Here is a 26,147-nt window from a genome sequence, read left to right as displayed (position 1 = left end):
GTCCTGGTCATGCCAGAATTGGGTGTTTCCATCTCTCTTCAGAAAAAACCAAAACAATTATGCTAGAAATGTTGTTAAACATTTGCTCTTCCCTTTGCTTTGAGGTGCTCAATTTGTTCATCGCCCTGCTGCTGAACTCGTTCAGCACTGACAACCTCCTCCAACTCCCGGAAGACGACCGAGAAACGAACAACCTTAAAATTGCCTTCGCTCGGATCCACCGAGGACTGCATGCAGCAAAACAGGCAATGTTGGCTTTTTGTTTCAAAGCTCTTGGGTACAAGCGGAAGGCAGCTCAGAAGAAAATAAAATGTGAATCTGAGAAGAACGGGCTGGAGCTTCGAAAAGATCTCCCGAACTTCAAGGAGAGCCATGGTAACAGAGAGATCGAGAAGAACGGGGAGAGGAGCTCAGTTCATATCCCGGATGATTTCATCAGCAACCCCAATGTGTTTGTCTGTGTTCCTATTGCTGCCCCTGAGTCCGATAGTGAGGGGTCTGAAGATGCTGATGAGAAGCAGGGGGCAGCCATGGAGACAGAATATACTGAGAAGGTAAGGAGTCAGCTGAAGGCCACCTTTCCATGTTCAAGGAAAGGCGGGCAAATATTGCAGCGGACAGAAATGGAGACAGCAATATTAATCTCAGTCCTCAATATTCTGTCCCACTTTCTGAACGTTCTGTCACACTGTAGAATTAATGAGAAGCAGAAGCAATGATTTGATTGTGCTGATAGAAGGTCACCTCATGAGGAACAAGATTAGCTTCTGCCCTAACAGTGTTAGTAGCTGCATTCCCTCACCTTTGCTCATTGGCTGTTTCAATGCAGTCCTGTGTCTCGTTTTCCTCCTCCTCCTCCTCCTATCATCATCATCGTCATCGCCACATTTCCTTCAATAAGCTCAATATGGAATACACCCTTTTTTGCTCTTAATTGTTCACCTCATTTCCTAGCACAGCTTCCCTCCACCCCCTGCCCATTCGCGTGAAATTTGACTGATCACATCCTGAAGCATCATGACGCTAATCTAACCGGGAAACATTTGTAAACAAAACCACATGGGTGGCTGCAGCCAATCAGATTAAGAGGCAGTGTTGGGCAAATGAGGCTGAGGATCAGGGCGGAGAAGGAAAATGGCACTGAGAAGACGCAATAACCAGGGAAACAGAAGTGCATTTCCCTTGTGTGCTGTAGCTACTCCAGCTAGAGAGCTGGCACAGGCTACTCATACATAGCGTGACCCAATAGGCCCACCACAGCTCACCAGCAATGAACCATGGTTCTGGAAGCACTTGATAAAGCTGTTGGATTTGCTGCCTGCCGGAAGGCCAAACTATATGTGATGTTGGGAGATCAGGGGCTGTGGGGATTCTGATAAGGAATGTAGTGGGAGTGGAAGAGACCTTATCTTTTTCCAGAATGCTTGCATGAAAATGCCCTCTTCCAGTGCTGTTTGCCCTGCAAGGCACAACATACAACTACATTATGGATACCTGTATGTTTCCCTCTGTGAGACAAATACCAGCTTGGGCAAGAGATTTTCACTGGGATATAGTGCTGGCGGAAATTCTGCCACAGTCCCAATTAGAATCCACTCCCCTACAGATGACAGTAATTTTGTTTGAGTCACAGAAATACATCTCTCTTTAGCTCCCATGGCTTTAACTAACAATAGGAGGGAAAGGGTCCCCCCCCCTCAAAAACAACAAATACAAGTGGCATGGTCTTGAGTGCAGATGAATGTGGCTTCTCTTCAGCAGGAAAACCAGCTGCGATTGAGAGGAGAGAGGAGCAAGAGTTCCGATGCCTGGAGCCGAACATCTGAAATCTCCTCTCCTGGGGAAACAAGTATGCATTGGAAAGCTGGGTCCTCATCACCAAAACAAAAAGAGGTAAAAGTTATTCACCAATAAAGAAAAGCAAAAGCAGATAATGATAATCCAGATGATAAAATGCCCAGATTGCAGAGCTGGGTAAGAAAAAAAAAAGGTTGCATTGAAATCAGGACGAAACAAACAAACAAAGTCGCGACTCTAATTGAAACGTCACCATTCAGTGTGTTGAATTGAAACCCAAGCAGGTTGTTTTGAGTATCTTCCTTTGACTGTTTGTGTGCCTCTGATGTTTGTTTGTTTGGTTAGTTAGTTAGTTAGTTAGTTAGTTAGTTAGTTAGTTAGTTAGCTTGCTTGCTTGCCTGCCTGCCTGCTTGTTTTGAGGGGTAAGGCATGCTGATTCAGAGTCTTTGAACCTCTCTTTTGGTGCTGAAATGGATACTGTAGATCAGAAATTTATATGTGTTGCATTAATCACACAGCAAGCGTGTCACTGATTTTTTTTTATTATTATTTAATACGAGGCACCAAAACCATACCATGTGGGGAGATGAGGTTTAACCCTTTAACCCTTATGATCATGGCAAAAATACATCGCTCCCAGTGCAAAAATTAGCCTTAGGAAAAAATCCTCCTATTGACTCTGCTGGCTAATTGTTGCACTCTGGTGCAGGGAGGATGGGTTTGTCAGGATTTCACCTAGGAATTGAAAGGTTAAATCTCCCATTCCCATGCACCGTGGTCCTGATGTGAAAATCACCCCTCCCAATATGCCTAGCATTAAATTTCTTAAAATCCACATGTGGCTGCTAACTACATTAAGATAAAATTCTAGCTGCACTCCTGTTAGGCAAAACCGACAGACAATGCCTGGCAAAAAAGAAAAGGCTCTATTTTTCTTTTGCAGAGAGCTGACATTATCAGCTGCTCAGAAGGCAGCACCGTGGACCTAGCAAACTCAGAAGAATTCCTGAAGCAGATCCCTGAACTAGCTGAGGACTCGGAGCCACATAATTGTTTCCCTGAAAGTAAGGATGCACTTCATCAATTTATTCTAGGCAGGGCTACATAATTTCAGAATGACCGCTCCCCGCTTAAAACGGGGGGGGGGTCCCTTTGCGTGGATGCGCGCAGCCCTAGATCTGGAACGGCCCCATCAGCATAGGCTTGGCTTTGCCTTCCCTCAGGTGCGATACCTGGAGGTCTCCACCTACCTCAGTCAGTTGTCCAATCCCACCTGGGGGAAGCGTTGCCAAGGAGACCAGGCCAGGTAGGGGAGGGATTACCTGCCCACACAATAGAGGGAGGATCTTACCTGGGAATCCTCACTTGGCTCCAGAGCTTCTCCCACCCTACCCACCCTCAGTTAATGTCTTCTTTTGCAGGTTAACTTTTCTTCACAGGTATGCGGGCGCTGCTACGTTAAGGTCGCTGTTAAAGGGCCAGAAAGGAATTTCCCTGCATTGGCAGGTTTCGCCTTTCCCGTAGCAAAATGTCACAACTTTGGTGGTATCAGGCCTTGGGCGGAATCCTTTAGTCCATCTTCCTCTTTGTGGCGGCGATACCAGGGTTCCCCATTGAAGGGGTTTTCTGAAGGGAGGCTTTGACCGTACGCCGAAAGGTCATCATTGCTCTCCCCTGCGGCGGCGGCGTAACGGGGGCGGCTATCTCTGCTTGAACATATGTTCTCCAGATCTGGCCCATCCCCCCCCCCACACACACTGGATAACCCTGAAGCTCCTTAGGTCCCCGGCTGGGGACTGGGGAGGGAGAACGCCCAATGCCTGAGCCAAGGTCTACCCACATTTGAAATTTAATAAAGTTGTGGCCAATTTAATCCCATAGCACGTTGTCTTGAGTCGTTATTCCACATGACGGGGGGGGGACCGCTCGGGATCTGGGGACTCCGCCTGTCCACGCAATCATGGGGCTGCAACCCAAAATGGCCAGCCTGTGCTTCTTGTCTTCTTTTGCATGCTTCCACTTGCTGACAATGATGTAAGCGAGAGCAGTGATGGGAAGGGGGAATCACCAGCTTCCATTAATTGCAGGGTGCATGCTAAAATGTCCAGCTCTGTCAGTCCCCTCGCCAGTACTGTTTAACTCGTACAAGGGTTGTACCAACCCCATAATGTGGCTTACTATTTATTGTGTGTCTCTTTCAGAATTTGCGCAGCGTTATCCTTGGTGTATGGTGAACACTGAAAAGTTTCCAGGCAGATTATGGTGGAACCTAAGAAAGACATGCTACCGAATTGTAGAGCACAACTGGTTTGAAAGCTTCATTGTGTTCATGATTCTACTGAGTAGCGGAGCTCTGGTATGTTAATCTGATTCTCACATGCAAAACTCTGTGGCTTAAGTGGCACACTGGACAGAGCAGAGAAAAGGAAGATTATATTTCTAAACCACCGCCCCATTCCAAGATGAAATAATGCTGGCAAACACAGGGGGCACATTTTACTGATTTGGGAATTTGAGCTCTAGCCAGATGGTATTAAGCACCATTGATCACTACAATCCTATGTATGTCTGCTCTGATATAAATCGCATTGAGTTCAATGGGAACTCGCTTCCAGGTAAGAGTGCATAGGATTGCAGTGAGAATGAAGCCTGGCTGGGTGCTTGGATCAGGTTTTCAGTTTGGGGAAATACTCGTGCACCTCTATCACCACCACCAGTGGATATATATTTAATATGGGAACGCTGTTTGGAAGGCCAAAATATCTCTGAGATTATGGTGGACGCATTATTCTTTTACCAGCATGGCACGTGCCACCATATCAAGATTTCTTTCTGTACTGTATTTCACCAGTCAAGTGTTTTAGTAGTTTTAATGTGCTCATTAGTTTAATGAATTATATAATCATGTCACCTGCTGGTTAGTTGTTGTATGTAGGGCTGCTGGGTTTTCCCGGACATAGATGGCATTGGGGCCCTTGGAAATTGTGTCTGGGGGAAATTTCTGATAAGGTTTAAAATGATTGGGGAAACCCAGACGTATGGCAAATTGATGCAGCCTCCCCAACAGCTCCAGTCAGATGCAGCAGCAAAAGGAAGGCAGAAAAGGAAGCAAATGGCTAAGTGAGTGGGATAGGGGACAGACGGACACATGCCTGGCTAGAGCCTGGCTGGGCAGGCGCCCCTCACTTCTGTCAAGGCAGGCGGAGTAAGTCCTTGAGGGGACCCACGCATCCAATCCGGCCCTTCCCTTCCCCTTGCAGAGTGCTGAGACAGACAGGGAGTTCCTGGGTGGGGCTTGGGGTCCCTGCAGCTTCTGGGAAGGTTGCCTCAAGTGAGGGTCTCTGAGAGGGGTCGGTGCTGGGACACCTCACTATGGGGAAACTAGGAGACTCCAAGTGTGCGCACGCCAGCCTTCAGGGGGAAAAGGAGTCCAGCTGCAGTGCCACGCTCCGCTTCGCCCGCTGAGCTGGGGCGGATGGGCCTTCTTTGCTGGCTGGCCCACTGGCCCAGGATGGCACACCCTGGCAGGCAGCCCGAGGTGCCCGTTGAGCCTCCTTGTGGGATCGCTGAGATGCACCCTGGCTGTCCTTCCTGTGTCTGGTGCACTGCAAAGTGCATCTGGCCAGAGAAGACATGGCTCCTGCTGCGTGCCAGACTCAGCCGCATGCCCGGCGGGAAGCGCAGCAAGGCAATCCGGGGAGGAATGCAGAGGCTTAGGATTGGCTGGAAATTGTTCCCCCCCGTCTCCCCGAACCCCAAACAGCTGGAGGCTCTGGGGAGCTGTGCTCACCCCAAGCTGTGCTTGTGCCAGCAGCATGCTGGGGCAACCTTGGAGCGAAAAGGGCAACACAATCTTGGCACCTCGGCTGAGCCCAGTGCACCAGTGGCCGCAGCGGATTGCCTCACCACAGGATGCAAGTCAAAAGCCAGGCAGTCCCTGCCAACACTTTTACCATCAATTTATTTATGGCAAATCCCCCCTCCGAAAAAAGCTCATTAACTTTGGGGTCTGGATTTTCACCTTTTGAAATATGGCAACCCTATTGTATGTCACTCTGGAATCTTCAGCGAAGAAGAGCAGCTAATAAATGCAACAAATAACTAAATAAATATTGATGCATATATGTGCACATTCTCCTCCTGGAGAGGAGGGAGGCATTACATCATAGAAATGTAGAATTGGAAGGGACCCTGAGGGTCATCTAGTCCAACCCCCTGCACTGCAGGAATCTTTCGTCCAACGTGGGGCTCGAACCCACGACACTGAGATTAAGAGGCTCATGCTCTACCGACTGAGCTGTCCCATTTAATGGTTGGAAAGAACTGAAAACCATCACAAAATGTCACATTGACAGTGGTCCAGGTGAAATCTGGAAATCAGCAAGTTTTTGCTAATAGATTGGTACTGTTCCACAACCTGGGTAAGATAGTTTGGAACAAAATCCAGGAAAAATTCAGGTGCAGAGAATTTTAAGCATCTCTACTTTATTGTAAGCCACCCTGAGTATTTTGTGTTATGGGTTGCCAGTGTTGTAAGATCACATGATTGCCTGGGATCATTCATTTGTCGTGTCCTGTGCCCCCCAGTTGTCATGGAGATATATATATGTTTGGCACAGCTCCAGTATTTTGGTTACGCAGTAGGACTGGAAATTTGCAGTACATTCACACAATTAAGGAAAGATTGTAAAGAAGTCTGCAAATTAAAATTTCTGCTTGATCAGTAGCAAGATACATCTTGACTTTCTTATTCCAGGCATTTGAAGATATACACTTGAGTGAGAGACCAAATGTTAAAATCATGCTGGATTACGCCGACAAATTGTTCACTTACATCTTTATCCTGGAGATGCTGTTGAAGTGGGTGGCTTATGGATTCCACAAATATTTCACAAATGTTTGGTGCTGGCTTGATTTCATAATTGTAGATGTAAGTGTTGCCTTTGAACCATTCTGTGGAATGGGTGCCGTTAGCTTTCAAGGTATAGCGACTGGGTTTTCTTGCACCCTCCTTGCCTGAACGGAAGCCCTGCAATTTGTGTAAAATGGTTTTATGCTTTTGTTTTGAAGCGGTGCTTTTTGTTGTTCTTGTTGTTTAGCCGCTTAGTCGTGTCCAACTCTTTGTGACCCCATGGACCGGAGCATGCCAGGCACTCCTGTCTTCCACTGCCTCCCGCAGTTTGGTCAAACTCATGCTGGTAGTTTTGAGAACACTGTCCAACCATCCCGTCCTCTGTCGTCCCCTTCTCCTTGTGCCCTCCATCTTTCCCATCATCAGGGTCTTTTCCAGGGAGTCTTCTCTTCTCATGAGGTGGCCAAAGTCTTGGAGCCTCAGCTTCAGGATCTGTCCTTCCAGTGAGCACTCAGGGCTGATTTCCTTAAGAATGGCTAGGTTTGATCTTCTTGAAGTCCATGGGACTCTCAAGAGTCTCCTCCAGCACCATAATTCAAAAAAGCGGTGCTTTAGCATGTATGAAAAATGTTTGTGCATGGCTAGGAGGCAGATTAAGATACATAGTGAAATTGTTCCTTTGTGCTTTTGCTACTTAACATCTCCCCTTGCTACTTTTTTCTGCAGGTCTCCTTAGTAACCCTCGTAGCAACTTTGGCTGGACAATCTGACATGGGTCCCATAAAGTCTCTCAGAACCCTAAGAGCTTTGAGGCCATTAAGAGCCCTGTCACGGTTTGAAGGGATGAGGGTAAGTTGAATGAACGCCATCACTGAACATTATCCCTATGAAAAGGCCTTTGCTTTGTAAATTGTTTCTTTTGAAGGCTACTGTGATGAGGGGGTGGTAGAGGAGATTGGAACAGGGATTCCCATTTGGCACATCAAAGATTTCTGCGGGTCTTGAGAGGTTTATGAACATGTTCTATATTGTTGGCAACAGACAGGCCATTTTTCAGCCAGAACTCACCAAAACTCAGTTCCAGCCCCTCTCAGGCGGGTGCCATTGCCATTCTTAGAGAACAAGGGAGGCACTTGTGGTGAGTTCCAGCACCTCTTTTTCTAGAAAAATAGCAGTGGCAATAGATGTCCAGGAGACATCTTTGTTACCCACAACACAGTAGTTAACTTTGACGGTAAATAGTATGGAAACATTGGAGTATGAGGACCATGGGAGTGGATTTAAGGCTGCAGAGATCAAACCATGTTCTTCAAATTACTTTGAAAATCAGATTTCCTCTAAGGGGAAGAGCAGCCTGTTGCTGTGATACAGAAGACATTCATGCCAGCACACATTTCAAAATGACACCAGGCTATCTCCATGGAATGTAGCACCATCACGTTCTTGAAATAAGTCACCTCTTCACTGAGGTGTCCCATCACCTGCAACAGCTCCCTACTGTGTTCTGTGTGCAACACAGGGTGCTATTTCTCATCTCTAAAGCCTTTTACCGCTTGGTTCAAATATACCTAAGAGACCACGCCTTCTCTATTCCCCATCATGATCTCTAACACTGCATGAGAACACCGACTTGAATCTATCATGCTTGGACTGAGTCTAGATGGCAGTGGCAAGGACTAGTAAACTTATTATGGTGCCCTTTCAACATGAACATGCTTTGTTGAGATTAACTATATACTTCTGCTGATCTGATCTAAACATAGCTTTCCTATGAATGGGTTTGAGTAGGGGCATTCAGTATGCAGTCTGAACCCACAATTTATATTTGGGGGTGTGTGTGGAAGGAGAGAGGTTGAAAGACACAGTTTATTGCCCTGGAATCTGTTTTCCTTCTTGTTATTTAGATATATTATGGTGAAGTTCATGGATTATTATTTTTTAATAATTTTATAACTTGTGTGTCTTTGTTTTGTATGTATTGTGGTATTTTTTGCATTGTGACTTGCTGATATTTTTATGGATTATAATTTGGCAATTATTTTTTATAATCGTTAAGAGTGAATCTCTGTTTAAATATTGTTTGCTGATATTTAATTTCATTGTGTACTATTATATTCTGGTGGGTTATTGAATACTAATTCATTTGAGGTAAGTTGTTTATTTCAAAGTTATGTTATTATTATGACTTTTAAAAAATCGTTTCATTCCCTTTCTCTTTCCCCTCTTCCCCACCTTTCAAAGGTGGTGGTCAATGCCTTGGTGGGCGCCATTCCATCTATTATGAATGTTCTTCTGGTCTGCCTCATTTTCTGGCTCATCTTCAGCATTGTGGGAGTCAACCTGTTTGCAGGAAAGTTTGGAAAATGCGTTAACATGACTGAAAAAAATGCCAGCATAAATGAGACCATAATTACTAACTTCAGTGACTGCAAGGAACACAACAGGACCGATGGAATATTATACTGGACTACAGTTAAAGTGAATTTTGATAATGTTGGCTCTGGCTACCTGGCTCTTCTCCAAGTGGTAGGTCTTGTAGCACAATGCATCTGTCTCCGCATTCTCATTCTCTCTTTCCTTTCTGCCTTCACTGTTGGCGCTGTTGCCTTTAGTGATACCTAAAAGCAAGACTTTTGTGATAGCTGCTGTTGCTGCAATAACTCCCTCAGTGTATAGGTTCATCCTTGCTTCATAAGCCATTCTCTTTCTTTCTAAGTAACACTTCTTCTGAGTGTATAATAACTATAAAGGTAAAGGGACCCCTGACCATTAGGTCCAGTCGTGGCCGTCTCTGGGGTTGCGGCGCTCATCTCGCTTTATTGGCCGAGGGAGCCGGCGTACAGCTTCCGGGTCATGTGGCCAGCATGACTAAGCCGCTTCTGGCGAACCAGAGCAGCGCACAGAAACGCCATTTACCTTCCCACTGGAGTGGTATTTATTTATCTCCTTGCACTTTGACATGCTTTCGAACTGCTAGGTTGGCAGGAGCAGGGACCGAGCAACGGGAGCTCACCCCATCGTGGGGATTCGAACTGCCGACCTTCTGATTGGCAAGTCCTAGGCTCTGTGGTTTAACCCACAGCGCCACCTGCGTTCCATGTATAATAACTATAGCCATTGCTCAAAGTGCTAGTAATATCCTCTAAGGACTCCAGGAATGTCCTTTGGACCTGGTGGCTTGTTACTTTGCCTGTTAGCTCTCAAATCCCACCTTTAGCCAACTCTGCTTGATTGAGCCAAACTCATTTGGAACAGCACTGCCTTCTCTGACTGGCTCTCTAAGGTCTCAGGTGAGGGTCTTTCTAAGTTTTGCTCCTTAAGTTTATCAACTGAAGATGTCAGGGACTGAATTGAAGAGTCTTGTGTGCAAAGCATGCTTTCTACCACTGACGTTTGGCTAGCTCATCAATGCTGGTGCCTCACAGCCTGAGCTGAGCAGGACTGGTGTCATATCTAAGAAACCAGCATCCTTTGGGTCACTGGCCTATATTTACTCAAAGGCAGGTGTGGATATCTGCACAATATATTTCTGAATAAAGACTGATGCAAAGAATTCAAAAAAGATTCACTAGGTTTTCCCCACCCTCTTTCAGCACACCTATTGACGTACCTTAATCGTATTTATATTAGTCTGTTTTTTCTCTAGGCAACTTTCAAAGGTTGGATGGATATAATGTATGCAGCAGCAGATTCAACTGATGTAAGTTACAGAAATGCACATGCTCATTCTCCTCTTCTTTTCACCTGCTCAGTGGTGTAATAGTAATGTAAGGGAATCCGCTCAAGAGTCAAACTAAATTAATGTCAGTGTGTATGACATGTTGCTCTGAGAGGCCTTCTGCTGGTTCCCTCACAGTGAGAAGTGAAGTTACAGGGAACCAGGCAGAGGGCCTTCTTGGTAGTGGTGCCCTCCCTGTGGAACGCCCTCCCATCAGATGTCAAGGAGATAAATAACTATACAACTTTTAGAAGACATCTGAAGGCAGCTTTGTATAGGGAAGCTTTTTAATGTTTCGTGTTTTGTTTTTGTATATGCTGGAAGTATATACAACCCAGTTCAGACGGGCAACCCAGTCAGAGGAGTGGGGTACAAACAATATTATTAGTATTGGTATTATTATTATTATGGCTGCCACTGAAAATGACAGTTGTGTGTCTAGCTCAGGCTTATCCAGTCTAATGTCCTCTATTTCTCTCAGTAACATCTGGTAGAATTCACCCTTGTTTTGCCATCAAAGTGTTCTTTATTTCCCAGAACCACCCACCACGGCAGCCAGTGATTTGGAGCAAGGCAGGGTAACATTTAGCACAACATGATCTAATGTAGCCCTCGGAGTGCCTAAGTGTGATCATTTTCATAGAACAAAGCTGTAAATAAAGGGGTTAAATTGGGCAGACAGCCTGGGAGGTCAGCTTTGTACATAGTAGTCTTGCTCCTGCAGTGTCAATTAACTGTAATTATCAAACACTTGCCTTTTCAAGACCCAGCAAAAGGTCTCGCTAAGTCACCCTGGGTGATCTAGCCTGCCTTCAGCACAGGCAAAAAACCGAAAACAGTCTTTCAAGTATTGAAAACCCAAACAGGAGACAAATCAATTTTGCACCATGCAGTATGAGATCCTGAAGGGCCAATTCAAAACAGGCGTAATGGAGCTGTAAAGTTCTCAGACAGGGGTTGTACTTTTATGTGAGGCACTGACGTTTCCCTAAATTCCAGTTTAATCTGGTTAGGCTTTCTCACAGTGATCGGTTTTATACAGGGTTGGGCTTTCCGACAAATGTGTTGTGTGAAGGCAGGGAACCAAAGTAGGAATAGCACAGGAGCTCTGTGAACAGTCTCTCTTGGAAGTTGTGACTGAGAGTGGCAGCAGCTGCTTAAAGCTCCTCCCCACAGATTTCCCATCTGTAGTGGGGAAACTGGGAAATCTATATATAAATAGGTCTGGAAGAGGAATACAACGCAGATATCTATTAGGAAGGTAATGGGTAGCCAGGTCTGAAAATGTAAGTTGCAGTTTCTCTCAGTTCCTCAGTTTTCCAGTCTTAAGTTCTGTCCTTCATATTCCCACACAAGTTTCCATTTTTTGCAAAATCCTCTGGAAAATTCATCAGCAAATTTCTCCTAATGTACACACGTTTGTGGGCAAGTTTGCCTAAGATATACAGTTTTGCAAAGCAATTTCCCCAAATATAATGCATGTTTGTATGTTATTTTAATGAATATAAGCATTTTTCTATTCCCAGTTTAACCTAGTATGTGCATTTTTTTTTTTTACACGTGTTGGAGATCTGTATTGCCAAATCTGGAGAAGTGTGAATTTTGAAGGATGGCTGTGTTTCAGTTTGCATATTGTTTTGCAAACTGCAAATTACAAAGGTTTGCCTTTAAATGCAAACTGAACCAACTTTGCCACCCCCCATCCGCAGTAAGGTGTTAAGCTTACCTTGCCCCATGAAAGGTACATGGCACAGTTCTACTGCTGTGGCAAAAGAGGTTTGCTCCTGTAAGCAGTCTGGATGGGAGCCTATCTGGGCCTCTCCATATATAAACTGCTCTGACTGTCTTAGTGAAAGAATGAGCTATAAGCAGATTCATCATAAGTGACTTACTGTGGCAACGGGAAGAGATTTATAAATGAGCCAGAGGGCAACTTCAGTGATCCCATGATAAATGTCTACTTCCCTCTTGCAAACCTCTCTGGATAATTGCTCAGAGACAGCGCTATAGCCGCTTAGCTCCAAAGGCAGCCACCATCTCTTGGTACGGCAACCAATGAGAAAAATGTTAACAAGGGGTCGCCACAAACCTACCCACTTTAATTGCCTTTCTCTCCTTTTTTCCTTTCCTTTTCTCAGTCATGTTTCAATGTGCTTTTCATATTTGCAGGTGGAATACCAGCCCAAATGGGAAGCTAACAAATATATGTACATCTATTTTGTGGTTTTTATCATCTGCGGCTCCTTCTTCACTCTGAACCTTTTCGTTGGCGTCATTATTGATAATTTTAATCAACAAAAGAAAAAGGTAAGTATCTAGAAAGTGTTTCTGTTTCCTTACGCCTGCTGAAAGTGAACCCTTGAAGAATCAGACTAGTTAGATGGGTACCTTCTACTGGACCAGCCTCCATCAGTGAAAGAAAATTCATGCTTCTGATGGGGAAACTCTGACCTTAATTAGGCTTAATTAGACTCAGCAGGCCTTTCTGTTGGGCCCACAGGCTGTATCGGGAGAACCACGCCCACCTGCCAGTCACCTGACATCATATAACAGCTAAAAAGATCCCTTATCTCTGACTGAAGCACTGAAGCATTAAGTTAAGATATAAGCCTCTTTGAGGAAAAAAGGCAGCAGGAGGATTAGGGATGTAACATCTTCCCCAACATCAGGGTCTTTTCCAGGGAATCTTCTCTTCCCATGAGGTGGCCAAAGTATTGGAGCCTCAGCTTCAGGATCTGTCCTTCCAGTGAGCACTCAGGGCTGATTTCCTTAAGAATGGAGAGGTTTGTTCTTCTTGCAGTCCATGGGACTCTCCAGAGTCTCCTCCAGCACCATTATTCAAAAGAATCCATTCTTCAGCGATCAGCCTTCTTTATGGTCCAGCTCTCACTTCCATACATCACTACTGGGAAAACCATAGCTTGAACTATACGGAGCTTTGTCGGCAAGGTGATTTCTCTGCTTTTTAAGATGCTGTCTAGGTTTGTCATTGCTTTTCTCCCAAGAAGCAGTCATCTTTTAATTTCAGTGTTTAGGGAATGTTTAGGGAAGTTTTTAATGTCTGAGGTTTTTGTGTGCTTTTAATTCTGTCAGGAGTTGCCCAGAGCGGCTGAGGTATAAATTTATTATTGTTATTATTATTATTATTATTATTATTATTATTATTATTATTATTAACAAAAATGCAAACAAATACCAATTGAATTCATTGACTGGTTTCCGTTTCTGATCCCAGCTGAATGCATGAAACTAATCCCTCTACATATCTTCTTCCTTTTTTGTTGGAATTCTCCAACATCCCTAAAGCATCTCTTATCCCAAATGGGAAATCAGCCCTGTGCTTGCTCTTTGGTGGCAAAAGGCAGCATTAGAACAGGAGGTGCATGTTTCTGAACACCAGTTGTGCAGGAAACTGCAGGAGAGGAGAGTGCTCTGGTGCTCAGGCCCCTCTTGTGGCCAAACAATATATAATATGCACCCAACAATGTTAGTTGTCTTATCTCTTTGCAGTTTGGTGGAGAAGACATCTTCATGACGGAGGAACAAAAAAAATATTATAATGCCATGAAAAAACTGGGGTCCAAGAAACCTCAAAAACCCATCCCACGGCCACTGGTGAGTACATGTCAACTGTTCTAGACGAAAGACTTCCAATAGGTGAACAGAAATGTAAAAAGGAATAAGGCTGCTAATGTATGATTAAGATGCAGAACAAACTTAGTTGGCGAATACAAAGTTTAATCTTGGGGCTGAGAATTAAGAGCACTCTGGTATGTTATTGCAATAGGGAACTAAATGGAAATATTAAAGGCAGTGAGTGAATGCTTCCGTTGGATAAATTGTAAGCAATCTCACATTTCCTTCAGTATATATTGGAAGAAGTAACGGGACTCAGGGTGCTTCCAGATGTGAGTTTATTGTGGAAGCAATTCAGCTCAGGCATGCAAGGATTTTCATGGCATCAGCACAGCATCATTCTCATCAAAATACCAGAATATCGGCCCCCAATAACAAATGAAAGACACCTCTTTCCACTTGAAAGGGATATTTGATTCTTCCTTCCTTCCTTCTTTCTCTCTCTCTCTATATATATAGTTTAAGCAGATTTTGATATAAGTTGTTGTCTGACTAAATTATTGAAGGATAACAGGTAGCTTTGTATTGATTCTACATCAAATCCTGGAGAATCTTTCTCCCCTTGCCTTTAGAACAAATACCAAGGATTCCTCTTCGACATCGTAACTCGCCAAGCTTTCGATGTTGCCATCATGGCCCTCATCTGCCTCAATATGGTCACGATGATGGTGGAGTCAGATGACCAGTCCGAAGGGAAGACATTTGTTCTTAACAAAATAAACATCCTCTTTATCGTCATCTTCACAATAGAGTGTGTCATGAAGCTGGTGGCTCTGAGATACTACTACTTCACCAACGGGTGGAACATTTTTGACCTGGTGGTCGTGATCATGTCAATTGTTGGTAAGTCGCTGCAGAACAATGTGCTCTTGCCTAGCTCTTAGCAAGCCAACCAGAGTTGAAGCATTTTAAACCTCATCACACACACCACACATTTGACTTCCTCCAAAGAATCCAATGAATGGTAATTTGTTAAGGGTGCTGGAATTGTAGCTCTGCCAGGGGGCAAACAACACTTCTGATAATTCTTTAGGTACAGCCACATATGTCAAATATGATGTAAATGTCTGGCGTCCCAAGAACACCTGGGAGCTGTGGCCAAAGACGGATTGTATCCCCTGAGCTTGCCATATGGAGTCCACCAGAGAGGAAACCCTGAGAAATTGGATTTTTAAAGTGCTCAACTCTAGCTGAACTGTGCCCCAAATTAAATACATGGCATTTTAGAACTATGACTCCCACTTCCAAAACTATGTTTTAAAAGCCCCCAGGAAGGAATCAGACACCAGCGACCACATTTTATTAGGAATACAATAGAAAATGCAGAAGTGGACTTCTTTTAACTTTAAACAATTAAGGGTTAGCCTGCTGAGCAGCCATTTAGTTCATTCAAGATTTCCGTTGCTTATTTCTCCCCTTCAGGCAGCCTGCTTTCCGGCATTGTGGTTTCATTTTCGCCTACACTTTTCCGGGTGATACGTCTGGTGCGAATAGGGCGAATACTCCGCCTGATCCGATCCGCCAGAGGGATCAGGACTCTTCTCTTTGCCTTGATGATGTCCCTCCCTGCCTTGTTCAACATTGGCCTCCTGCTTTTCCTAGTCATGTTCATTTACGCCATTTTTGGCATGGCCAACTTTGCCTACGTCAAAAAGGAGGCTGGGATTGATGACATGTTCAACTTTGAGACCTTTGCCAACAGCATGCTCTGCCTCTTCGAAATCACCACGTCTGCTGGCTGGGATGGACTCCTCAGCCCCATATTGAACACTGGGCCTCCATTCTGCGACCCGAACCTCGGCATGACGTCAACTTTCTCCAAGGGTGACTGTGGGAGCCCAGCCATAGGCATCCTGTTCTTTGTTACTTACATAATTATATCCTTTCTCATAGTTGTAAATATGTACATTGCAGTTATTCTGGAGAACTTCAACGTTGCCACAGAAGAGAGCACTGAACCTTTAGGTGACGATGACTTTGAAATGTTTTATGAGGTGTGGGAGAAGTTTGACCCTAAAGCTACCCAGTTTATTTCATTCTCCGAACTTTCTAACTTCGCTCATGCGCTGGCAGAGCCCTTGCGCATACAGAAGCCAAACGTGCTTGAGCTGATGGCCATGGATCTTCCCATGGTAACTGGGGATAGGATCCACTGCTTGGATATCCTCTTTGCTTTCACCAAAAGGGTTCTTGGAGACTCGGGAGAGATGGACACCCTTAAGCAACAAATGGAGGAGAAATTCATGGCAGCAAACCCATCCAAGGCTTCTTACGAACCAATCACCACCACGCTCAGGTGGAAATACGAGGAGGCGTCTGCTGCTGTTATACAGAGGGCCTTCCGGAGTCATTTGCTCCAGCGTTCCATGAAGCAGGCCTCTTTCTTACACCGACACAAAACCAGCGATGGAGATATCCTTGACGAAGATGCTCCGGAACAAGAAGGTCTCCTTGCACAGCTAATGAATGAAAACTATATCACAGAAACAGACAAGTCCCACACAACATCCTTGGAATCTATTCCTCCATCCTACCGCAGTGTTACTGGAGAACTTGATGATGCTTTTGAGGGGGAAGTGGCAGTGTCTCCTAAAAACGACAAAGCTAGAGATGGCCAGCTGTTTACAGACAAAGGCAAGAGGTCTAACGTGTAGATGCTGGTCAAGCACACCTTTAAACAGACACAGTGCCACTCAGACACCAAGCAATGGTTCTCTTATTGCGGAATCCAAGAAGTCTCCACCCCTCAGATTATGAACACCTGCCTTTTTATTTTTTACCATACTACCTTTAGCACTGCTAATTTTTTTTCTAGCTGCATGAAAAGGGAAGGATCTGTGAAAAGCTATCATAATCTTTATGTTAGAATCATCTCTCGGACATGGGTATCATTGCTGTGATGACTGTGATTCTTTCCTTACTGTACCGAAGTGAGCTTAAGCCCACGGAGAATATAACTTGCTGGCCCCTATGGGACCAGAGTACAGCTCTTTCTGGTCTGGAAATAGAGGGCTCCTTTGATGCACCAGCCAGGAAGTTTGGCAAGCGTTTACCTTTCCTCCGTGTTGGTGGTCCACACAGGTTCTTATTGTTTCAGATTTTTAATTTGGTGGGGAGTCTTCTATACGTCTCATGCAACCTGGGGGTGCAAGCGAGGGCAGGGAGTGCTCATTGCCAGCAGGAAGCACGAGAAATGCACTTACCCATGCATTCTGGGTCAGTGGATTGAGCCAGAGGAAATTAAGAACTGCATTCTTCCTGTCTGCAGTGGAAGAGCATCCAGACTTTAAGGCTGAGCCCTCTGCTGCCAGAAGCCTTCCTTCCCGTCCAATTAAGTCTGGAAAGTGGGATTCTTTGGGGGGTGGAATTGGGGCCTGGAAGGCCTTTAGGCCCCACCCTGCTGCTGACTGGGCTGCAGCTGTGTGCAGTGGGTCTGAGTTTAAATTGTTTGATTCGAACCCAGTCCCAATGGATCCCAGTTATCCTAATTTGAGGTAGGCCTGTTCTGAATTGAGGCAGAAGGGTAGGGAGCAACTTGCTCATCTAGGGTTGCTGTATGTCCCAAATTTCCCGGACAAAGCTGAAATATGGCAACCGGAATCAGTGTCCGGGTGGAAATCACTAAAATGTCTAGGGAAATGTTGGAAGTCTACATTTTGGCGAATCTCCTTAAAAATAGCTCAAAAACTTGATTATTTCTTCTTCTTTTTCCTTTTCCCTTTTTTTTTTGGTTTTGCAAAAGCAGCTCAAGAACTTTTGGGCAAAACTTTAAAAAGCTCAACAACTTTTGTGTCTGGATTTTCACTTTTTGAAAGATGGCAGCCCTAGCTCATCACTTACCTACAGGCAGAAAGAATGCTTATACAAAGTCATAACTCAATTGCTCATCTGGAAACAATACATGAAAGCAGAAACGACTGGATAGAAAGCTGTTCTATTCACCACTGTTATTCTTTATGTAACATATTTCATGTACATGGCACTTTGCAGAATAACAGGCATAAAACCACTGGTTGCTGCCCAAACTGGAACTTAACACTTTTGACCTCCCTGTCTGACCAATATAGCCGCTCCGCTGCATGTTTTGTTGATACAGCATCTTCTGGAATATGATAAACATATCAAGAATCACCATGATGTGTATATATTATTGTAGCCATGTTGCTGCCATTGCTATAATACAATAAACAGACCAAGAAGCAATCCAGAAATATGGATGAAATGAGGAAAGAGCATGGGTTAGGTTTACAGCATTGATGCATATTTCCCTGGGGAAGGAATTCCAAAGATGTGGAGTCACCACTAAAAAGCCCCATCTCTGGTTGCTGCCCATTGTATTGGTGGTCTAGAAAACAGGGTCTCCGAAAGTCCATTTTACAACCCAGGGGGGTTCATAGGGACGCAGCTGGTCCTTAAGACGACCTGCTCTCAAATTGTTTAGGGTGCTAAAGGTGAAAATGAATACCTAAAGGAAAAGGGCAACCTTAGATTGCTTGTAATGTGTGAAATGGCCCTTAGTCAGAGTTGCAAGATTTAAGGAACAAGGAGGATGCTTTGAACCAGGGATTTAAGGTGGCAATTCTCTTCTGTTTAATTTGCCTGGGCAATTTTTCTAGCCACGATTTCCAAGAAGCTGCTGGAGAGATGACTCTTCGCAAAGTCTGATGATGTAACAGTAATTTAATCCTAATTGTACCAACCCCAAATGTACCAAGGGCTGATATACAGACGATGTGTTGCTTTAGCAGACCCTGGGGAGGAGAACGCCAAGGATGCTTTCCACAAATCACTTACGCTGTAGACGTCGTATGGGATTTAATAGGGCTCCTCCAGAATAAATGCAGGTGGCTGTGCCCACTCTCACCCTAGAGACCCCTGTTGAAGGTAGACTTTGCCGTTGCAATTCTCAAAGCTTTTATACATTAAAGAGCTGATCACTGCTTTGAGTCAGCAGTTGCAAATGGCTTCAACGTAGCTGAATCTGTTCTTGTTGCGTGCTTAGCTTTCCGTGTTTTTACTGCGAAGTGACTTGGAGAAGATCTAATTCCTTTTAAACCCGTAATCTTTTGGAATTGCTCAGAAGACTAACCTTTCCCTTACCACTCAGCCAACTCCTGCCTCATGTCCTTCACTTCACAGTGCAGCACTGGAGTCCAAGATCCCGCACGCCATGTCCGTGCCTCTGTCCCAGCCTGCCAAGGTGGTTCTGCCCCACATGGCCTCTGCCTCCAATTCTGGCACCTCCTTTTTCCTCCCCAAGAACATTTGCTAGGAGATGCATTTTTCCTGCAGGACACCATGCCCCCTCCCGTGGTAACCTTGGCAACCCTATTCGCACAGATCCATGCATCTTTCTTTGATGAGTCACCATCTTTTCATAATGGCTTGTACTCAACTGACCCAGACTGGCTAGTTGGCATAGTCTAAACACAGGAATTCCCATGCTGCAGCCTGAATTTTCCCTTCAGTATCCATTCTACCATTTTACTGATTTTCTAATGTTCACTAACTCTAGCAGTTATGGGTGCCTTTGCACCCCTAAACAGTGTTGTCAAGATCCTGTCTGACTCCGGCCCTGGAGGGAAGAGGCTTGGGGGCCTGTGGAGCTGAAGACTTGGAGGGCTGAGGAATCATGTGTCAGGGTTTCCTCAACTGTTTCCCCAAGAACAACCTCAACTCGCATATTGAGTCCAGTCTGGATCCCCAGTTATCTTATTCCCCCTGCCCCAGGCCTTGGGAAAGAAGGCTGCAGTCGTCCCACCAGGTTGGATGGCCACATGCCATGGATGCCTAAGTTAAGATTCCTGCATGGCAAGGGGTTGGACTAGATGACCCTCGGGGTCCCTTCCAACTCTATGATCCTATAAGACAGGCATAGGCAAACTCTGGCCCTCCAGATGTTCTGAGACTACAATTCCCATCATCCCTGACCACTGGTCCTGTTAGCTAGGGATGATGGGAATTGTAGTCTCAGAACATCTGGAGGGCCGGAGTTTGCCTATGCCTGCTATAAGATGTAGGGTTTACGGTAAGATCATTAGCAAAGGCTTCTCTCATAACAAAAGCCCGCATTTGAAATATTGTCTCAAAGACAAGGTATTTCTGCTCAAATTCTGAAAGTATGTGGTCACAATAAGCATGCCATGCATTTTTGGCACAGTGTCCCTGAGATGGGAGCTGCAGTTCAGGAAGGTCCTCTGGAATAAGCTATAATGGGCAGTGGGGTGTATGGTTAAAGTCTCTTATGAGTCCTGGGGAGACCCAGGTTCAAGCTCACAAGGCAGCCCGTCTCCATAGGCCAGTCTAATCCAGCCTTCGCCACAACCCTCTCCAGTGGGGATAGGGCACGACTGGGGACTCGAAGGAAGCCTAGGAGATAAATGGAAGAAAGCTGCAACGGAGCCATAGGGACTATATGTGTACAGAACACTTGAAAGAACTTGCAATGAGTTCTGAGTTGAAACGATATAAGGGTGGGGTGGGGAGGAATCCATTATAAAGAAAAACAGGGGAAGGAGTAATGTAATTGGAGCAAGTGCTCTCAGGTGCATAGGTCCCAGGGCTTAATTAGCCTTTGAAGCATCAAATGAAAAAATAAAGTTGGACTGAATGCCGCGAGTTACTAATTAAATGTCACTGTCCACCAACCTACTCACTGCAATATCCTCTTCGACCAGCAGAGGGTGGTGTTGCCTAAACTGTGAAGATTACGCAACGATCTTCTAGTCTTTTGCTGTTCAGCAAATATCTGGAAGGTTACCCCAAAAGTTCAGCTCTTTCTTTCTTTCCAAAGAATTCTGGGAGCTGTGGTTTGATAAGAGTGCTGAGAGTTGTTAGGAAACCGCCTATTCCCTTCACAGAACTGTAAGAGTGAAGAGTTCCAGGGCCTCTTTTCGTAAAAAAAAGAAGAAGAAAAATAGCACTGGTTAAACCAGTCTGGGAATTGTAGCTCCAGAAGGTGCACAAGGAGGTCTTCTGGCAGCTCCCAGCACCTTTAGCAAAGTACAGCTCCCAGAATTCTCTGTGGGAAGCCATGTCTGTTTCAAGTGGTTATCATAGTGCATGAATGCAGCATGGTTCAGGTCAGCTGCTTCTGGGTCTTCATCCTGCAAAGACCACAACAGGGGTGGGCAAACTAAGGCCCGGGGGCCGGATGCGGCCCAATCGCCTTCTCAATCTGGCCCGCAGACGGTCCGGGAATCAGCATGAGTAGAATATGTCCTTTTATTTAAAATACATCTCTGGGTTATTTGTGGGGCCTGCCTGGTGTTTTTACACGAGTAGAATGTGTGCTTTTATTTAAAATGCATCTCTGGGTTATTTGTGGGGCATAGGAATTCATTCGTATATTTTTTTTCCAAAATATAGTCCAGCCCCCCACAAGGTCTGAAGGATGGTGGACCGGCCCACGGCTGAAAAAGGTTGCTGATCCCTGGACTACAATAACTGAACGCATGATGGTTCTGTGCCAATCCCCAAACTTGACACATGCACAGAGTACGCGGCAGCACTGATCCGCTGCACTTGCCAGTGGTATGGCCCCATCCTCTGCAATCTCATGATGAGAGTCTAGGGATTAATCTGCTGGCTTTTAATTAACTGAATAAAGCTTAAGTAAATTTCCTCAAAACTCCGCAGAGGTGCCTTGAAGGAACAATGTGCTTTCTTTTGTCAGTATCAAAACCACTGAAAGCAATGACTCCTTCCTAGAAGGGAAGGGGGGGTCACCTTTATTTTCCTCATCACTTTTAATTTTATTGCATGGCTTTTCTCTACAAAGCGCACTCCCAGCGGGGTGCAACGGAAATATTACCCAGGACTGTTAAGTCACCCAGAGCTTTCTGCCTGCTTACTCAGCAGAGTGTCCTGCTGAGTTCAATGGCGCTTACTCCCAGGTAAGCGCTTGTGGTCTGCAGTCTAACACAGGATCCTAGAATTGTGGAGTTGGAAGGGTCCCAAGGGCAGTGCCGGATTTACGTATAAGCTAAACAAGCTATAGCTTAGGGTCCCACTCTCTTGCTCCCCCCCCCCAAAAAAAAACTAAGGAAAAAAAATATGGATGTACATTTCCAAAATATAAGATAAAAACCAAATAAAATAAAACCTACATACAGCAACAGTGTTTGTATTGTGTTGTGGGCTCCCAATCATTTTAAGTTAGAGCTTAATAATTATTTCACTATTAATATACTTCTTCTTAATTGTATTTCACTGTTAATATACTTCTTCTTAACTGTATTTCAGTTCAACAATTACTTTGATAAAATACATATGTTGTTATGTGCAAATGGCTTTAGATACCTATTAGGTCCATAAATTTCCCTGGAAAAGACCCTGATGTTGGGAAAGATGGAGGGCACAAGGAGAAGGGGACGACAGAGGACGAGATGGTGGGACAGTGTTCTCGAAGTTACCAGCATGAGTTTGACCAAACTGCGGGAGGCAGAGGAAGACAGGAGTGCCTGGCGTGCTCTGGTCCATGGGGTCACGAAGAGTCAGACACGACTAAACAACTAAACAACAACAACAACAGGTCCATAAATTACCATATAGCATATATTCAACACACACACAAAAAAAGCAACAATTTGTTGTTGACAAAGGACAGCTGGACATCTAAAGGGCCCCATTACCTTCAGTAGCTTAGGGCCTCATCAAACCTAAATCCGGCCCTGCCCAGACCCCAAGGGTCATCTAGTCCAACCCCCTGCAATGCCGAAATCTTTCCAACCCACCACCTTAACATGAAAAATTTGCACCCTGAGCAATAAGTCGTGGTGGCGACGAAAGCAAAGCCGTCCACACTGGAGGGGGGACCCAATCAGCCACTGCAATAAAACCCCTGCGAGGAGCCTGCTTTGAAAGCGCGACAAATTTGGCCCCCGCCGGTTCCCTTCCTGCCTGGAACGCCCTGAGCTCCCTGCCAGCCCGTGCCGCCCACACTGGCTCAGACGGACTGAGGGCCTGACTCGCGTGTCAGGCCGGTTCCCACGTTCCTGCTGAGGAAGAAGAGCACCTCTCCGCCGGAAGTCCAACTGCAGTCTCGGAAGCCGAAAGGGACCCCATTCCCTTCTCCTCCCTGAACTCCCAAAGTTTCTGGAAAGTTCTCTCCCCAAGTGCCCCCACCCCTCGCCTCGCCCCCCTCTGGGGTTTTCTTTTCCCCACCCCCAGCGCCTCCGCGCGTGGCCAGCAGGGGTCGCTGCCCCACAGCTCGGGCGCCTCGGCGAGCGCTGCCAGCGCCAGGCGAGCGGAATGGAGGGCGAGGGCGCAGCGAGAGTGCAGCCAGCGAGCGCCGGGGAGAGAGAGAGAGAGAGGCGGCGCGTGCGAAGCTACCGCCTCCCTCGCCTGGACCGGCCAGCCTGCCTGCCTGCCTGCCTTGCCTGCCTGCCTGCCTTGCCAGCCGATCTCTTCGCATCCGCGCGCGCGGAGGCGCTGGCCCCACTTCCAGCATGGCTCGCCGGCAGCTGCCGCCGCCTAGGATGGAAAGGGGTCGCCCCAGGGGCCGAGGGGCGGGGCGATGAAGGGAAGGGGCTTCTGCCCGGCGCTCGGGAGCTATTAAAGCCGGACTTAAAACTTCACTCTGGAATGACCCTGGAAGTCTGCCTGGGCAAAGCAGCGGGGAAGTCCTGCTGAAGAAAAAACCAAAACCACACACACACACAACAAAAAACAAAAGCCACAGTAAGTTTCCTTTCTTTATCATCATGGGGGTTTGGTTTGGGAAGACGGGGGAATTCTGCCTTAGGAAGAGGTTTAAAGAAAAGGGAAAAAAAGAAGTAATTGCTGGGAATGGATCTAAGAAGGAGAAAAGCTGGCGTGGACCTGGGATCTTCTCCTTCCCGCGGATTCCAAAGTTTGCTCTGTAGGTAACCTAATTATATTTTGCAAGCTAATCCCTCCGTTCTCACGCTGGCGTCATGGTGGGTTTAAGTGGAAAGGGAAGAAATAAGGATTTATTTGTTTTTTTTAAAGATCAAGTCTGAAGCTGAAGTGCTAGAATCAGACTATCCTGATGGAGGTGCTGGGGGCAAAGGGGGTTTAATAATAATAATAAAAAGAGCTGGTTTAAAACCAGAAATTAAATGAACTGCAAAGTTTGACTTCTGGGCCCAGTGGACTAAAAAATGAAGCTGTCTGCTTTAAAAAAGAAGAGTTGAGGATTCTAGGATGGTTTTAGTGAGACGTCTGTTGGAGGAGGGAACAAGGCACCCGTTTTCCCCTTGCTGGAATGAGAATGGATGCCTCAATTACCACCGAAAACCTCATGTTTTATACGTATGTTGTTCTAGCTTCCATTTCCCAAAGATCTTTCTTAAAATTTATGGATCAAAAGTTTGGTGACTGTTCACTATTTTTATTCGTTTATTACGCACAAGCACCCCAATTTTCCTATCAAGTAAATAATGAAAACTAGGATGGTGCACTTATGATTACAGTCTTACTGTGTGTGTATTGAGGGGGGAGGTGAGTAGAGGAGAAGTAAACAGCGGTGGGAATAAAAAACACATTCAGCTTCCAAAAAGAGTGATGGGTAACCAGGACTGAAAGTGAAAGGTGAAGAACTTATCTTTATAAAACCCAGGCAACAAGTTTGCCTTTGTCCAAAAGGTGTAAGGCAAAAAGGGCTTCTAGTTTATGTTGACAGAACCTATGAATTTCCTGGGGTATCTTCTTCCTTGCCCTTTATCCCCCCCCCCCACCTCTCAGTCATGCTAAAAAAAGAAATCCCTCAAATTCTGGGGGACCCGGTTTGGCTCACCGCAAGAGTGATGAGTAACCGTTCTGAAAGACAGGGCATCCAATGGAATAAACACTGCATGGTCCAAAGGGGATTTGTCAATACTAAAAATAAACAGCCCCCGTGAATGTCTTCAACAGGCTCCTGTCCAGTTTCAACAATATTTCAAGAATGATTAACAGGCTGTGTTGGCTCCTTTGTTTTTTAAGCACCAGCTCTGTCCAGGGTCCTGAAGTTAGTGGCGCAAACGCGCTCTTCCTTTCCGTAGCATCTGAGTGTGCATTTCTTGATGAGTTCTGGATTCTCCTGCTTCGCTTTCCAAGGTGGTGTGACTGACATGGGAAGGGATGGGGTGGGGAGAGAGAGAATGGGGATGTGTTTTCCAACACGTATAGCTGATCCTTGGTTTTGGCCTGCGAAACCAGGGCAGGTGGAGCTGCAGATGGAACAGGCAGATCCCATAAGCTTTTGGGAGCTAAAAGGTCAGCCCAGCGAGAAAGCCAGAATGCCTCCATTTTATTCCGAGAGGACATTGGAGTTTGTCAGGGGGCAGAGGAACTGGGATGTTGAGGATATTTTGCAATTTCTGGGGAAGTTATGCTGGAGAGTCATTGGTTGAGATGGGAGGGGAGCAAAACAGAGCTGGCTTTTCCCCTGGCAGATTAAGAACGACCTTTGCACCCCTAGGTGATTCCTTCCTTTACCTTGCTCTCAGCATGCCGCATTTCTTTAGGCAACAGGCTTGACCACGAAGCAGATTTTAAATGCTGGCTTGTGGCAGGAGCCGTGATGTTTTTACATTTGCACATCAAAAGGTTTCACGTTAAGAAGTTTTGAGTTTACGTAATTCGTTCAACGTGACTGGTCAAAGATAATGCTATGATTAATATTTACACACATGACACTGAAGTAAAAGGGATGATTAAATGTGCGCATGGAAAAGCTGCTCTGCTTTTCTGCCTTACTCTCCCTTCCTTTCTGATGCCTGATATTTAGCAAATTATTAACAAAGTTGAGTGTCTTCTCCTGGGGGATCTAACGAGCATTTGGGTGAAATTACGGGCAGTGCCAGAACAAGCCGACAGTGAGAAGGACCACCCAAGGCACCAAGCAGTGCTGAATTTGCTGAGCAAGTGTGCATATATTTGCACGATCCCTTCTGCTCCTGCTAGCAATGGGGAGCGAAAGAAAGTCAGTGAGGTATAGTCAGTGGTAAGGGATTTGCACCAGGGAAGCCTGGGATTTTGGCACCACGCTCTAACCAGCTGAGCTCAAAGCCACACAATGGCCCCTAGAGCTCACCGGCTTAACATTGGGCCAGTACTCGTGTCTATTTTCCATTGGGACTGGCAGAGCGGATGGGAGGGAGGCTCAGCCAGAGTCAACTAAATTTAGTTTTGTCCCCA

At 45.6% G+C, this 26,147-nt stretch overlaps 1 protein-coding gene and 1 long non-coding RNA gene across 7 annotated transcripts in view; both read left to right on the top strand.

The window, feature by feature from the left end:
• LOC309381052 (sodium channel protein type 5 subunit alpha-like) overlaps positions 1 to 18,214 on the top strand; it is a 34,902-nt gene extending 16,688 nt beyond the window's left edge. For 3 of the 6 annotated variants that reach the window (XM_081931443.1, XM_081931444.1, XM_081931441.1), the window contains exons 13-24: positions 105 to 554; positions 1,759 to 1,893; positions 2,741 to 2,861; positions 3,999 to 4,153; positions 6,554 to 6,727; positions 7,376 to 7,498; positions 8,891 to 9,175; positions 10,296 to 10,349; positions 12,537 to 12,674; positions 13,878 to 13,982; positions 14,576 to 14,846; positions 15,426 to 18,214. In XM_081931443.1, the coding sequence (XP_081787569.1) occupies positions 105 to 554; positions 1,759 to 1,893; positions 2,741 to 2,861; positions 3,999 to 4,153; positions 6,554 to 6,727; positions 7,376 to 7,498; positions 8,891 to 9,175; positions 10,296 to 10,349; positions 12,537 to 12,674; positions 13,878 to 13,982; positions 14,576 to 14,846; positions 15,426 to 16,657 (3,243 nt within the window). In that variant the 3' untranslated portion in view covers positions 16,658 to 18,214. The remainder of the gene's footprint in view (positions 1 to 104; positions 555 to 1,758; positions 1,894 to 2,740; positions 2,862 to 3,998; positions 4,154 to 6,553; positions 6,728 to 7,375; positions 7,499 to 8,890; positions 9,176 to 10,295; positions 10,350 to 12,536; positions 12,675 to 13,877; positions 13,983 to 14,575; positions 14,847 to 15,425) is intronic. The other 3 variants (XM_081931442.1, XM_081931446.1, XM_081931445.1) reach the window with 3 other exon arrangements.
• Positions 18,215 to 23,334: 5,120 nt separating this feature from the next.
• Positions 23,335 to 26,147, top strand: part of LOC309353482 — a 56,432-nt gene continuing 53,619 nt past the window's right edge. The window contains exon 1 of the long non-coding RNA XR_014161897.1: positions 23,335 to 23,684. This is a non-coding gene — a long non-coding RNA (uncharacterized lncRNA). The remainder of the gene's footprint in view (positions 23,685 to 26,147) is intronic.

Source organism: Podarcis melisellensis (assembly GCF_964234715.1).
Source record: "Podarcis melisellensis genome assembly, chromosome: 12".
In the NCBI taxonomy this organism is placed as follows: Eukaryota; Metazoa; Chordata; class Lepidosauria; order Squamata; family Lacertidae; genus Podarcis; species Podarcis melisellensis.
The sequence above is the reverse complement of the archived record's forward strand: the minus strand, read 5'-3'. Positions and strand labels throughout refer to the sequence as shown.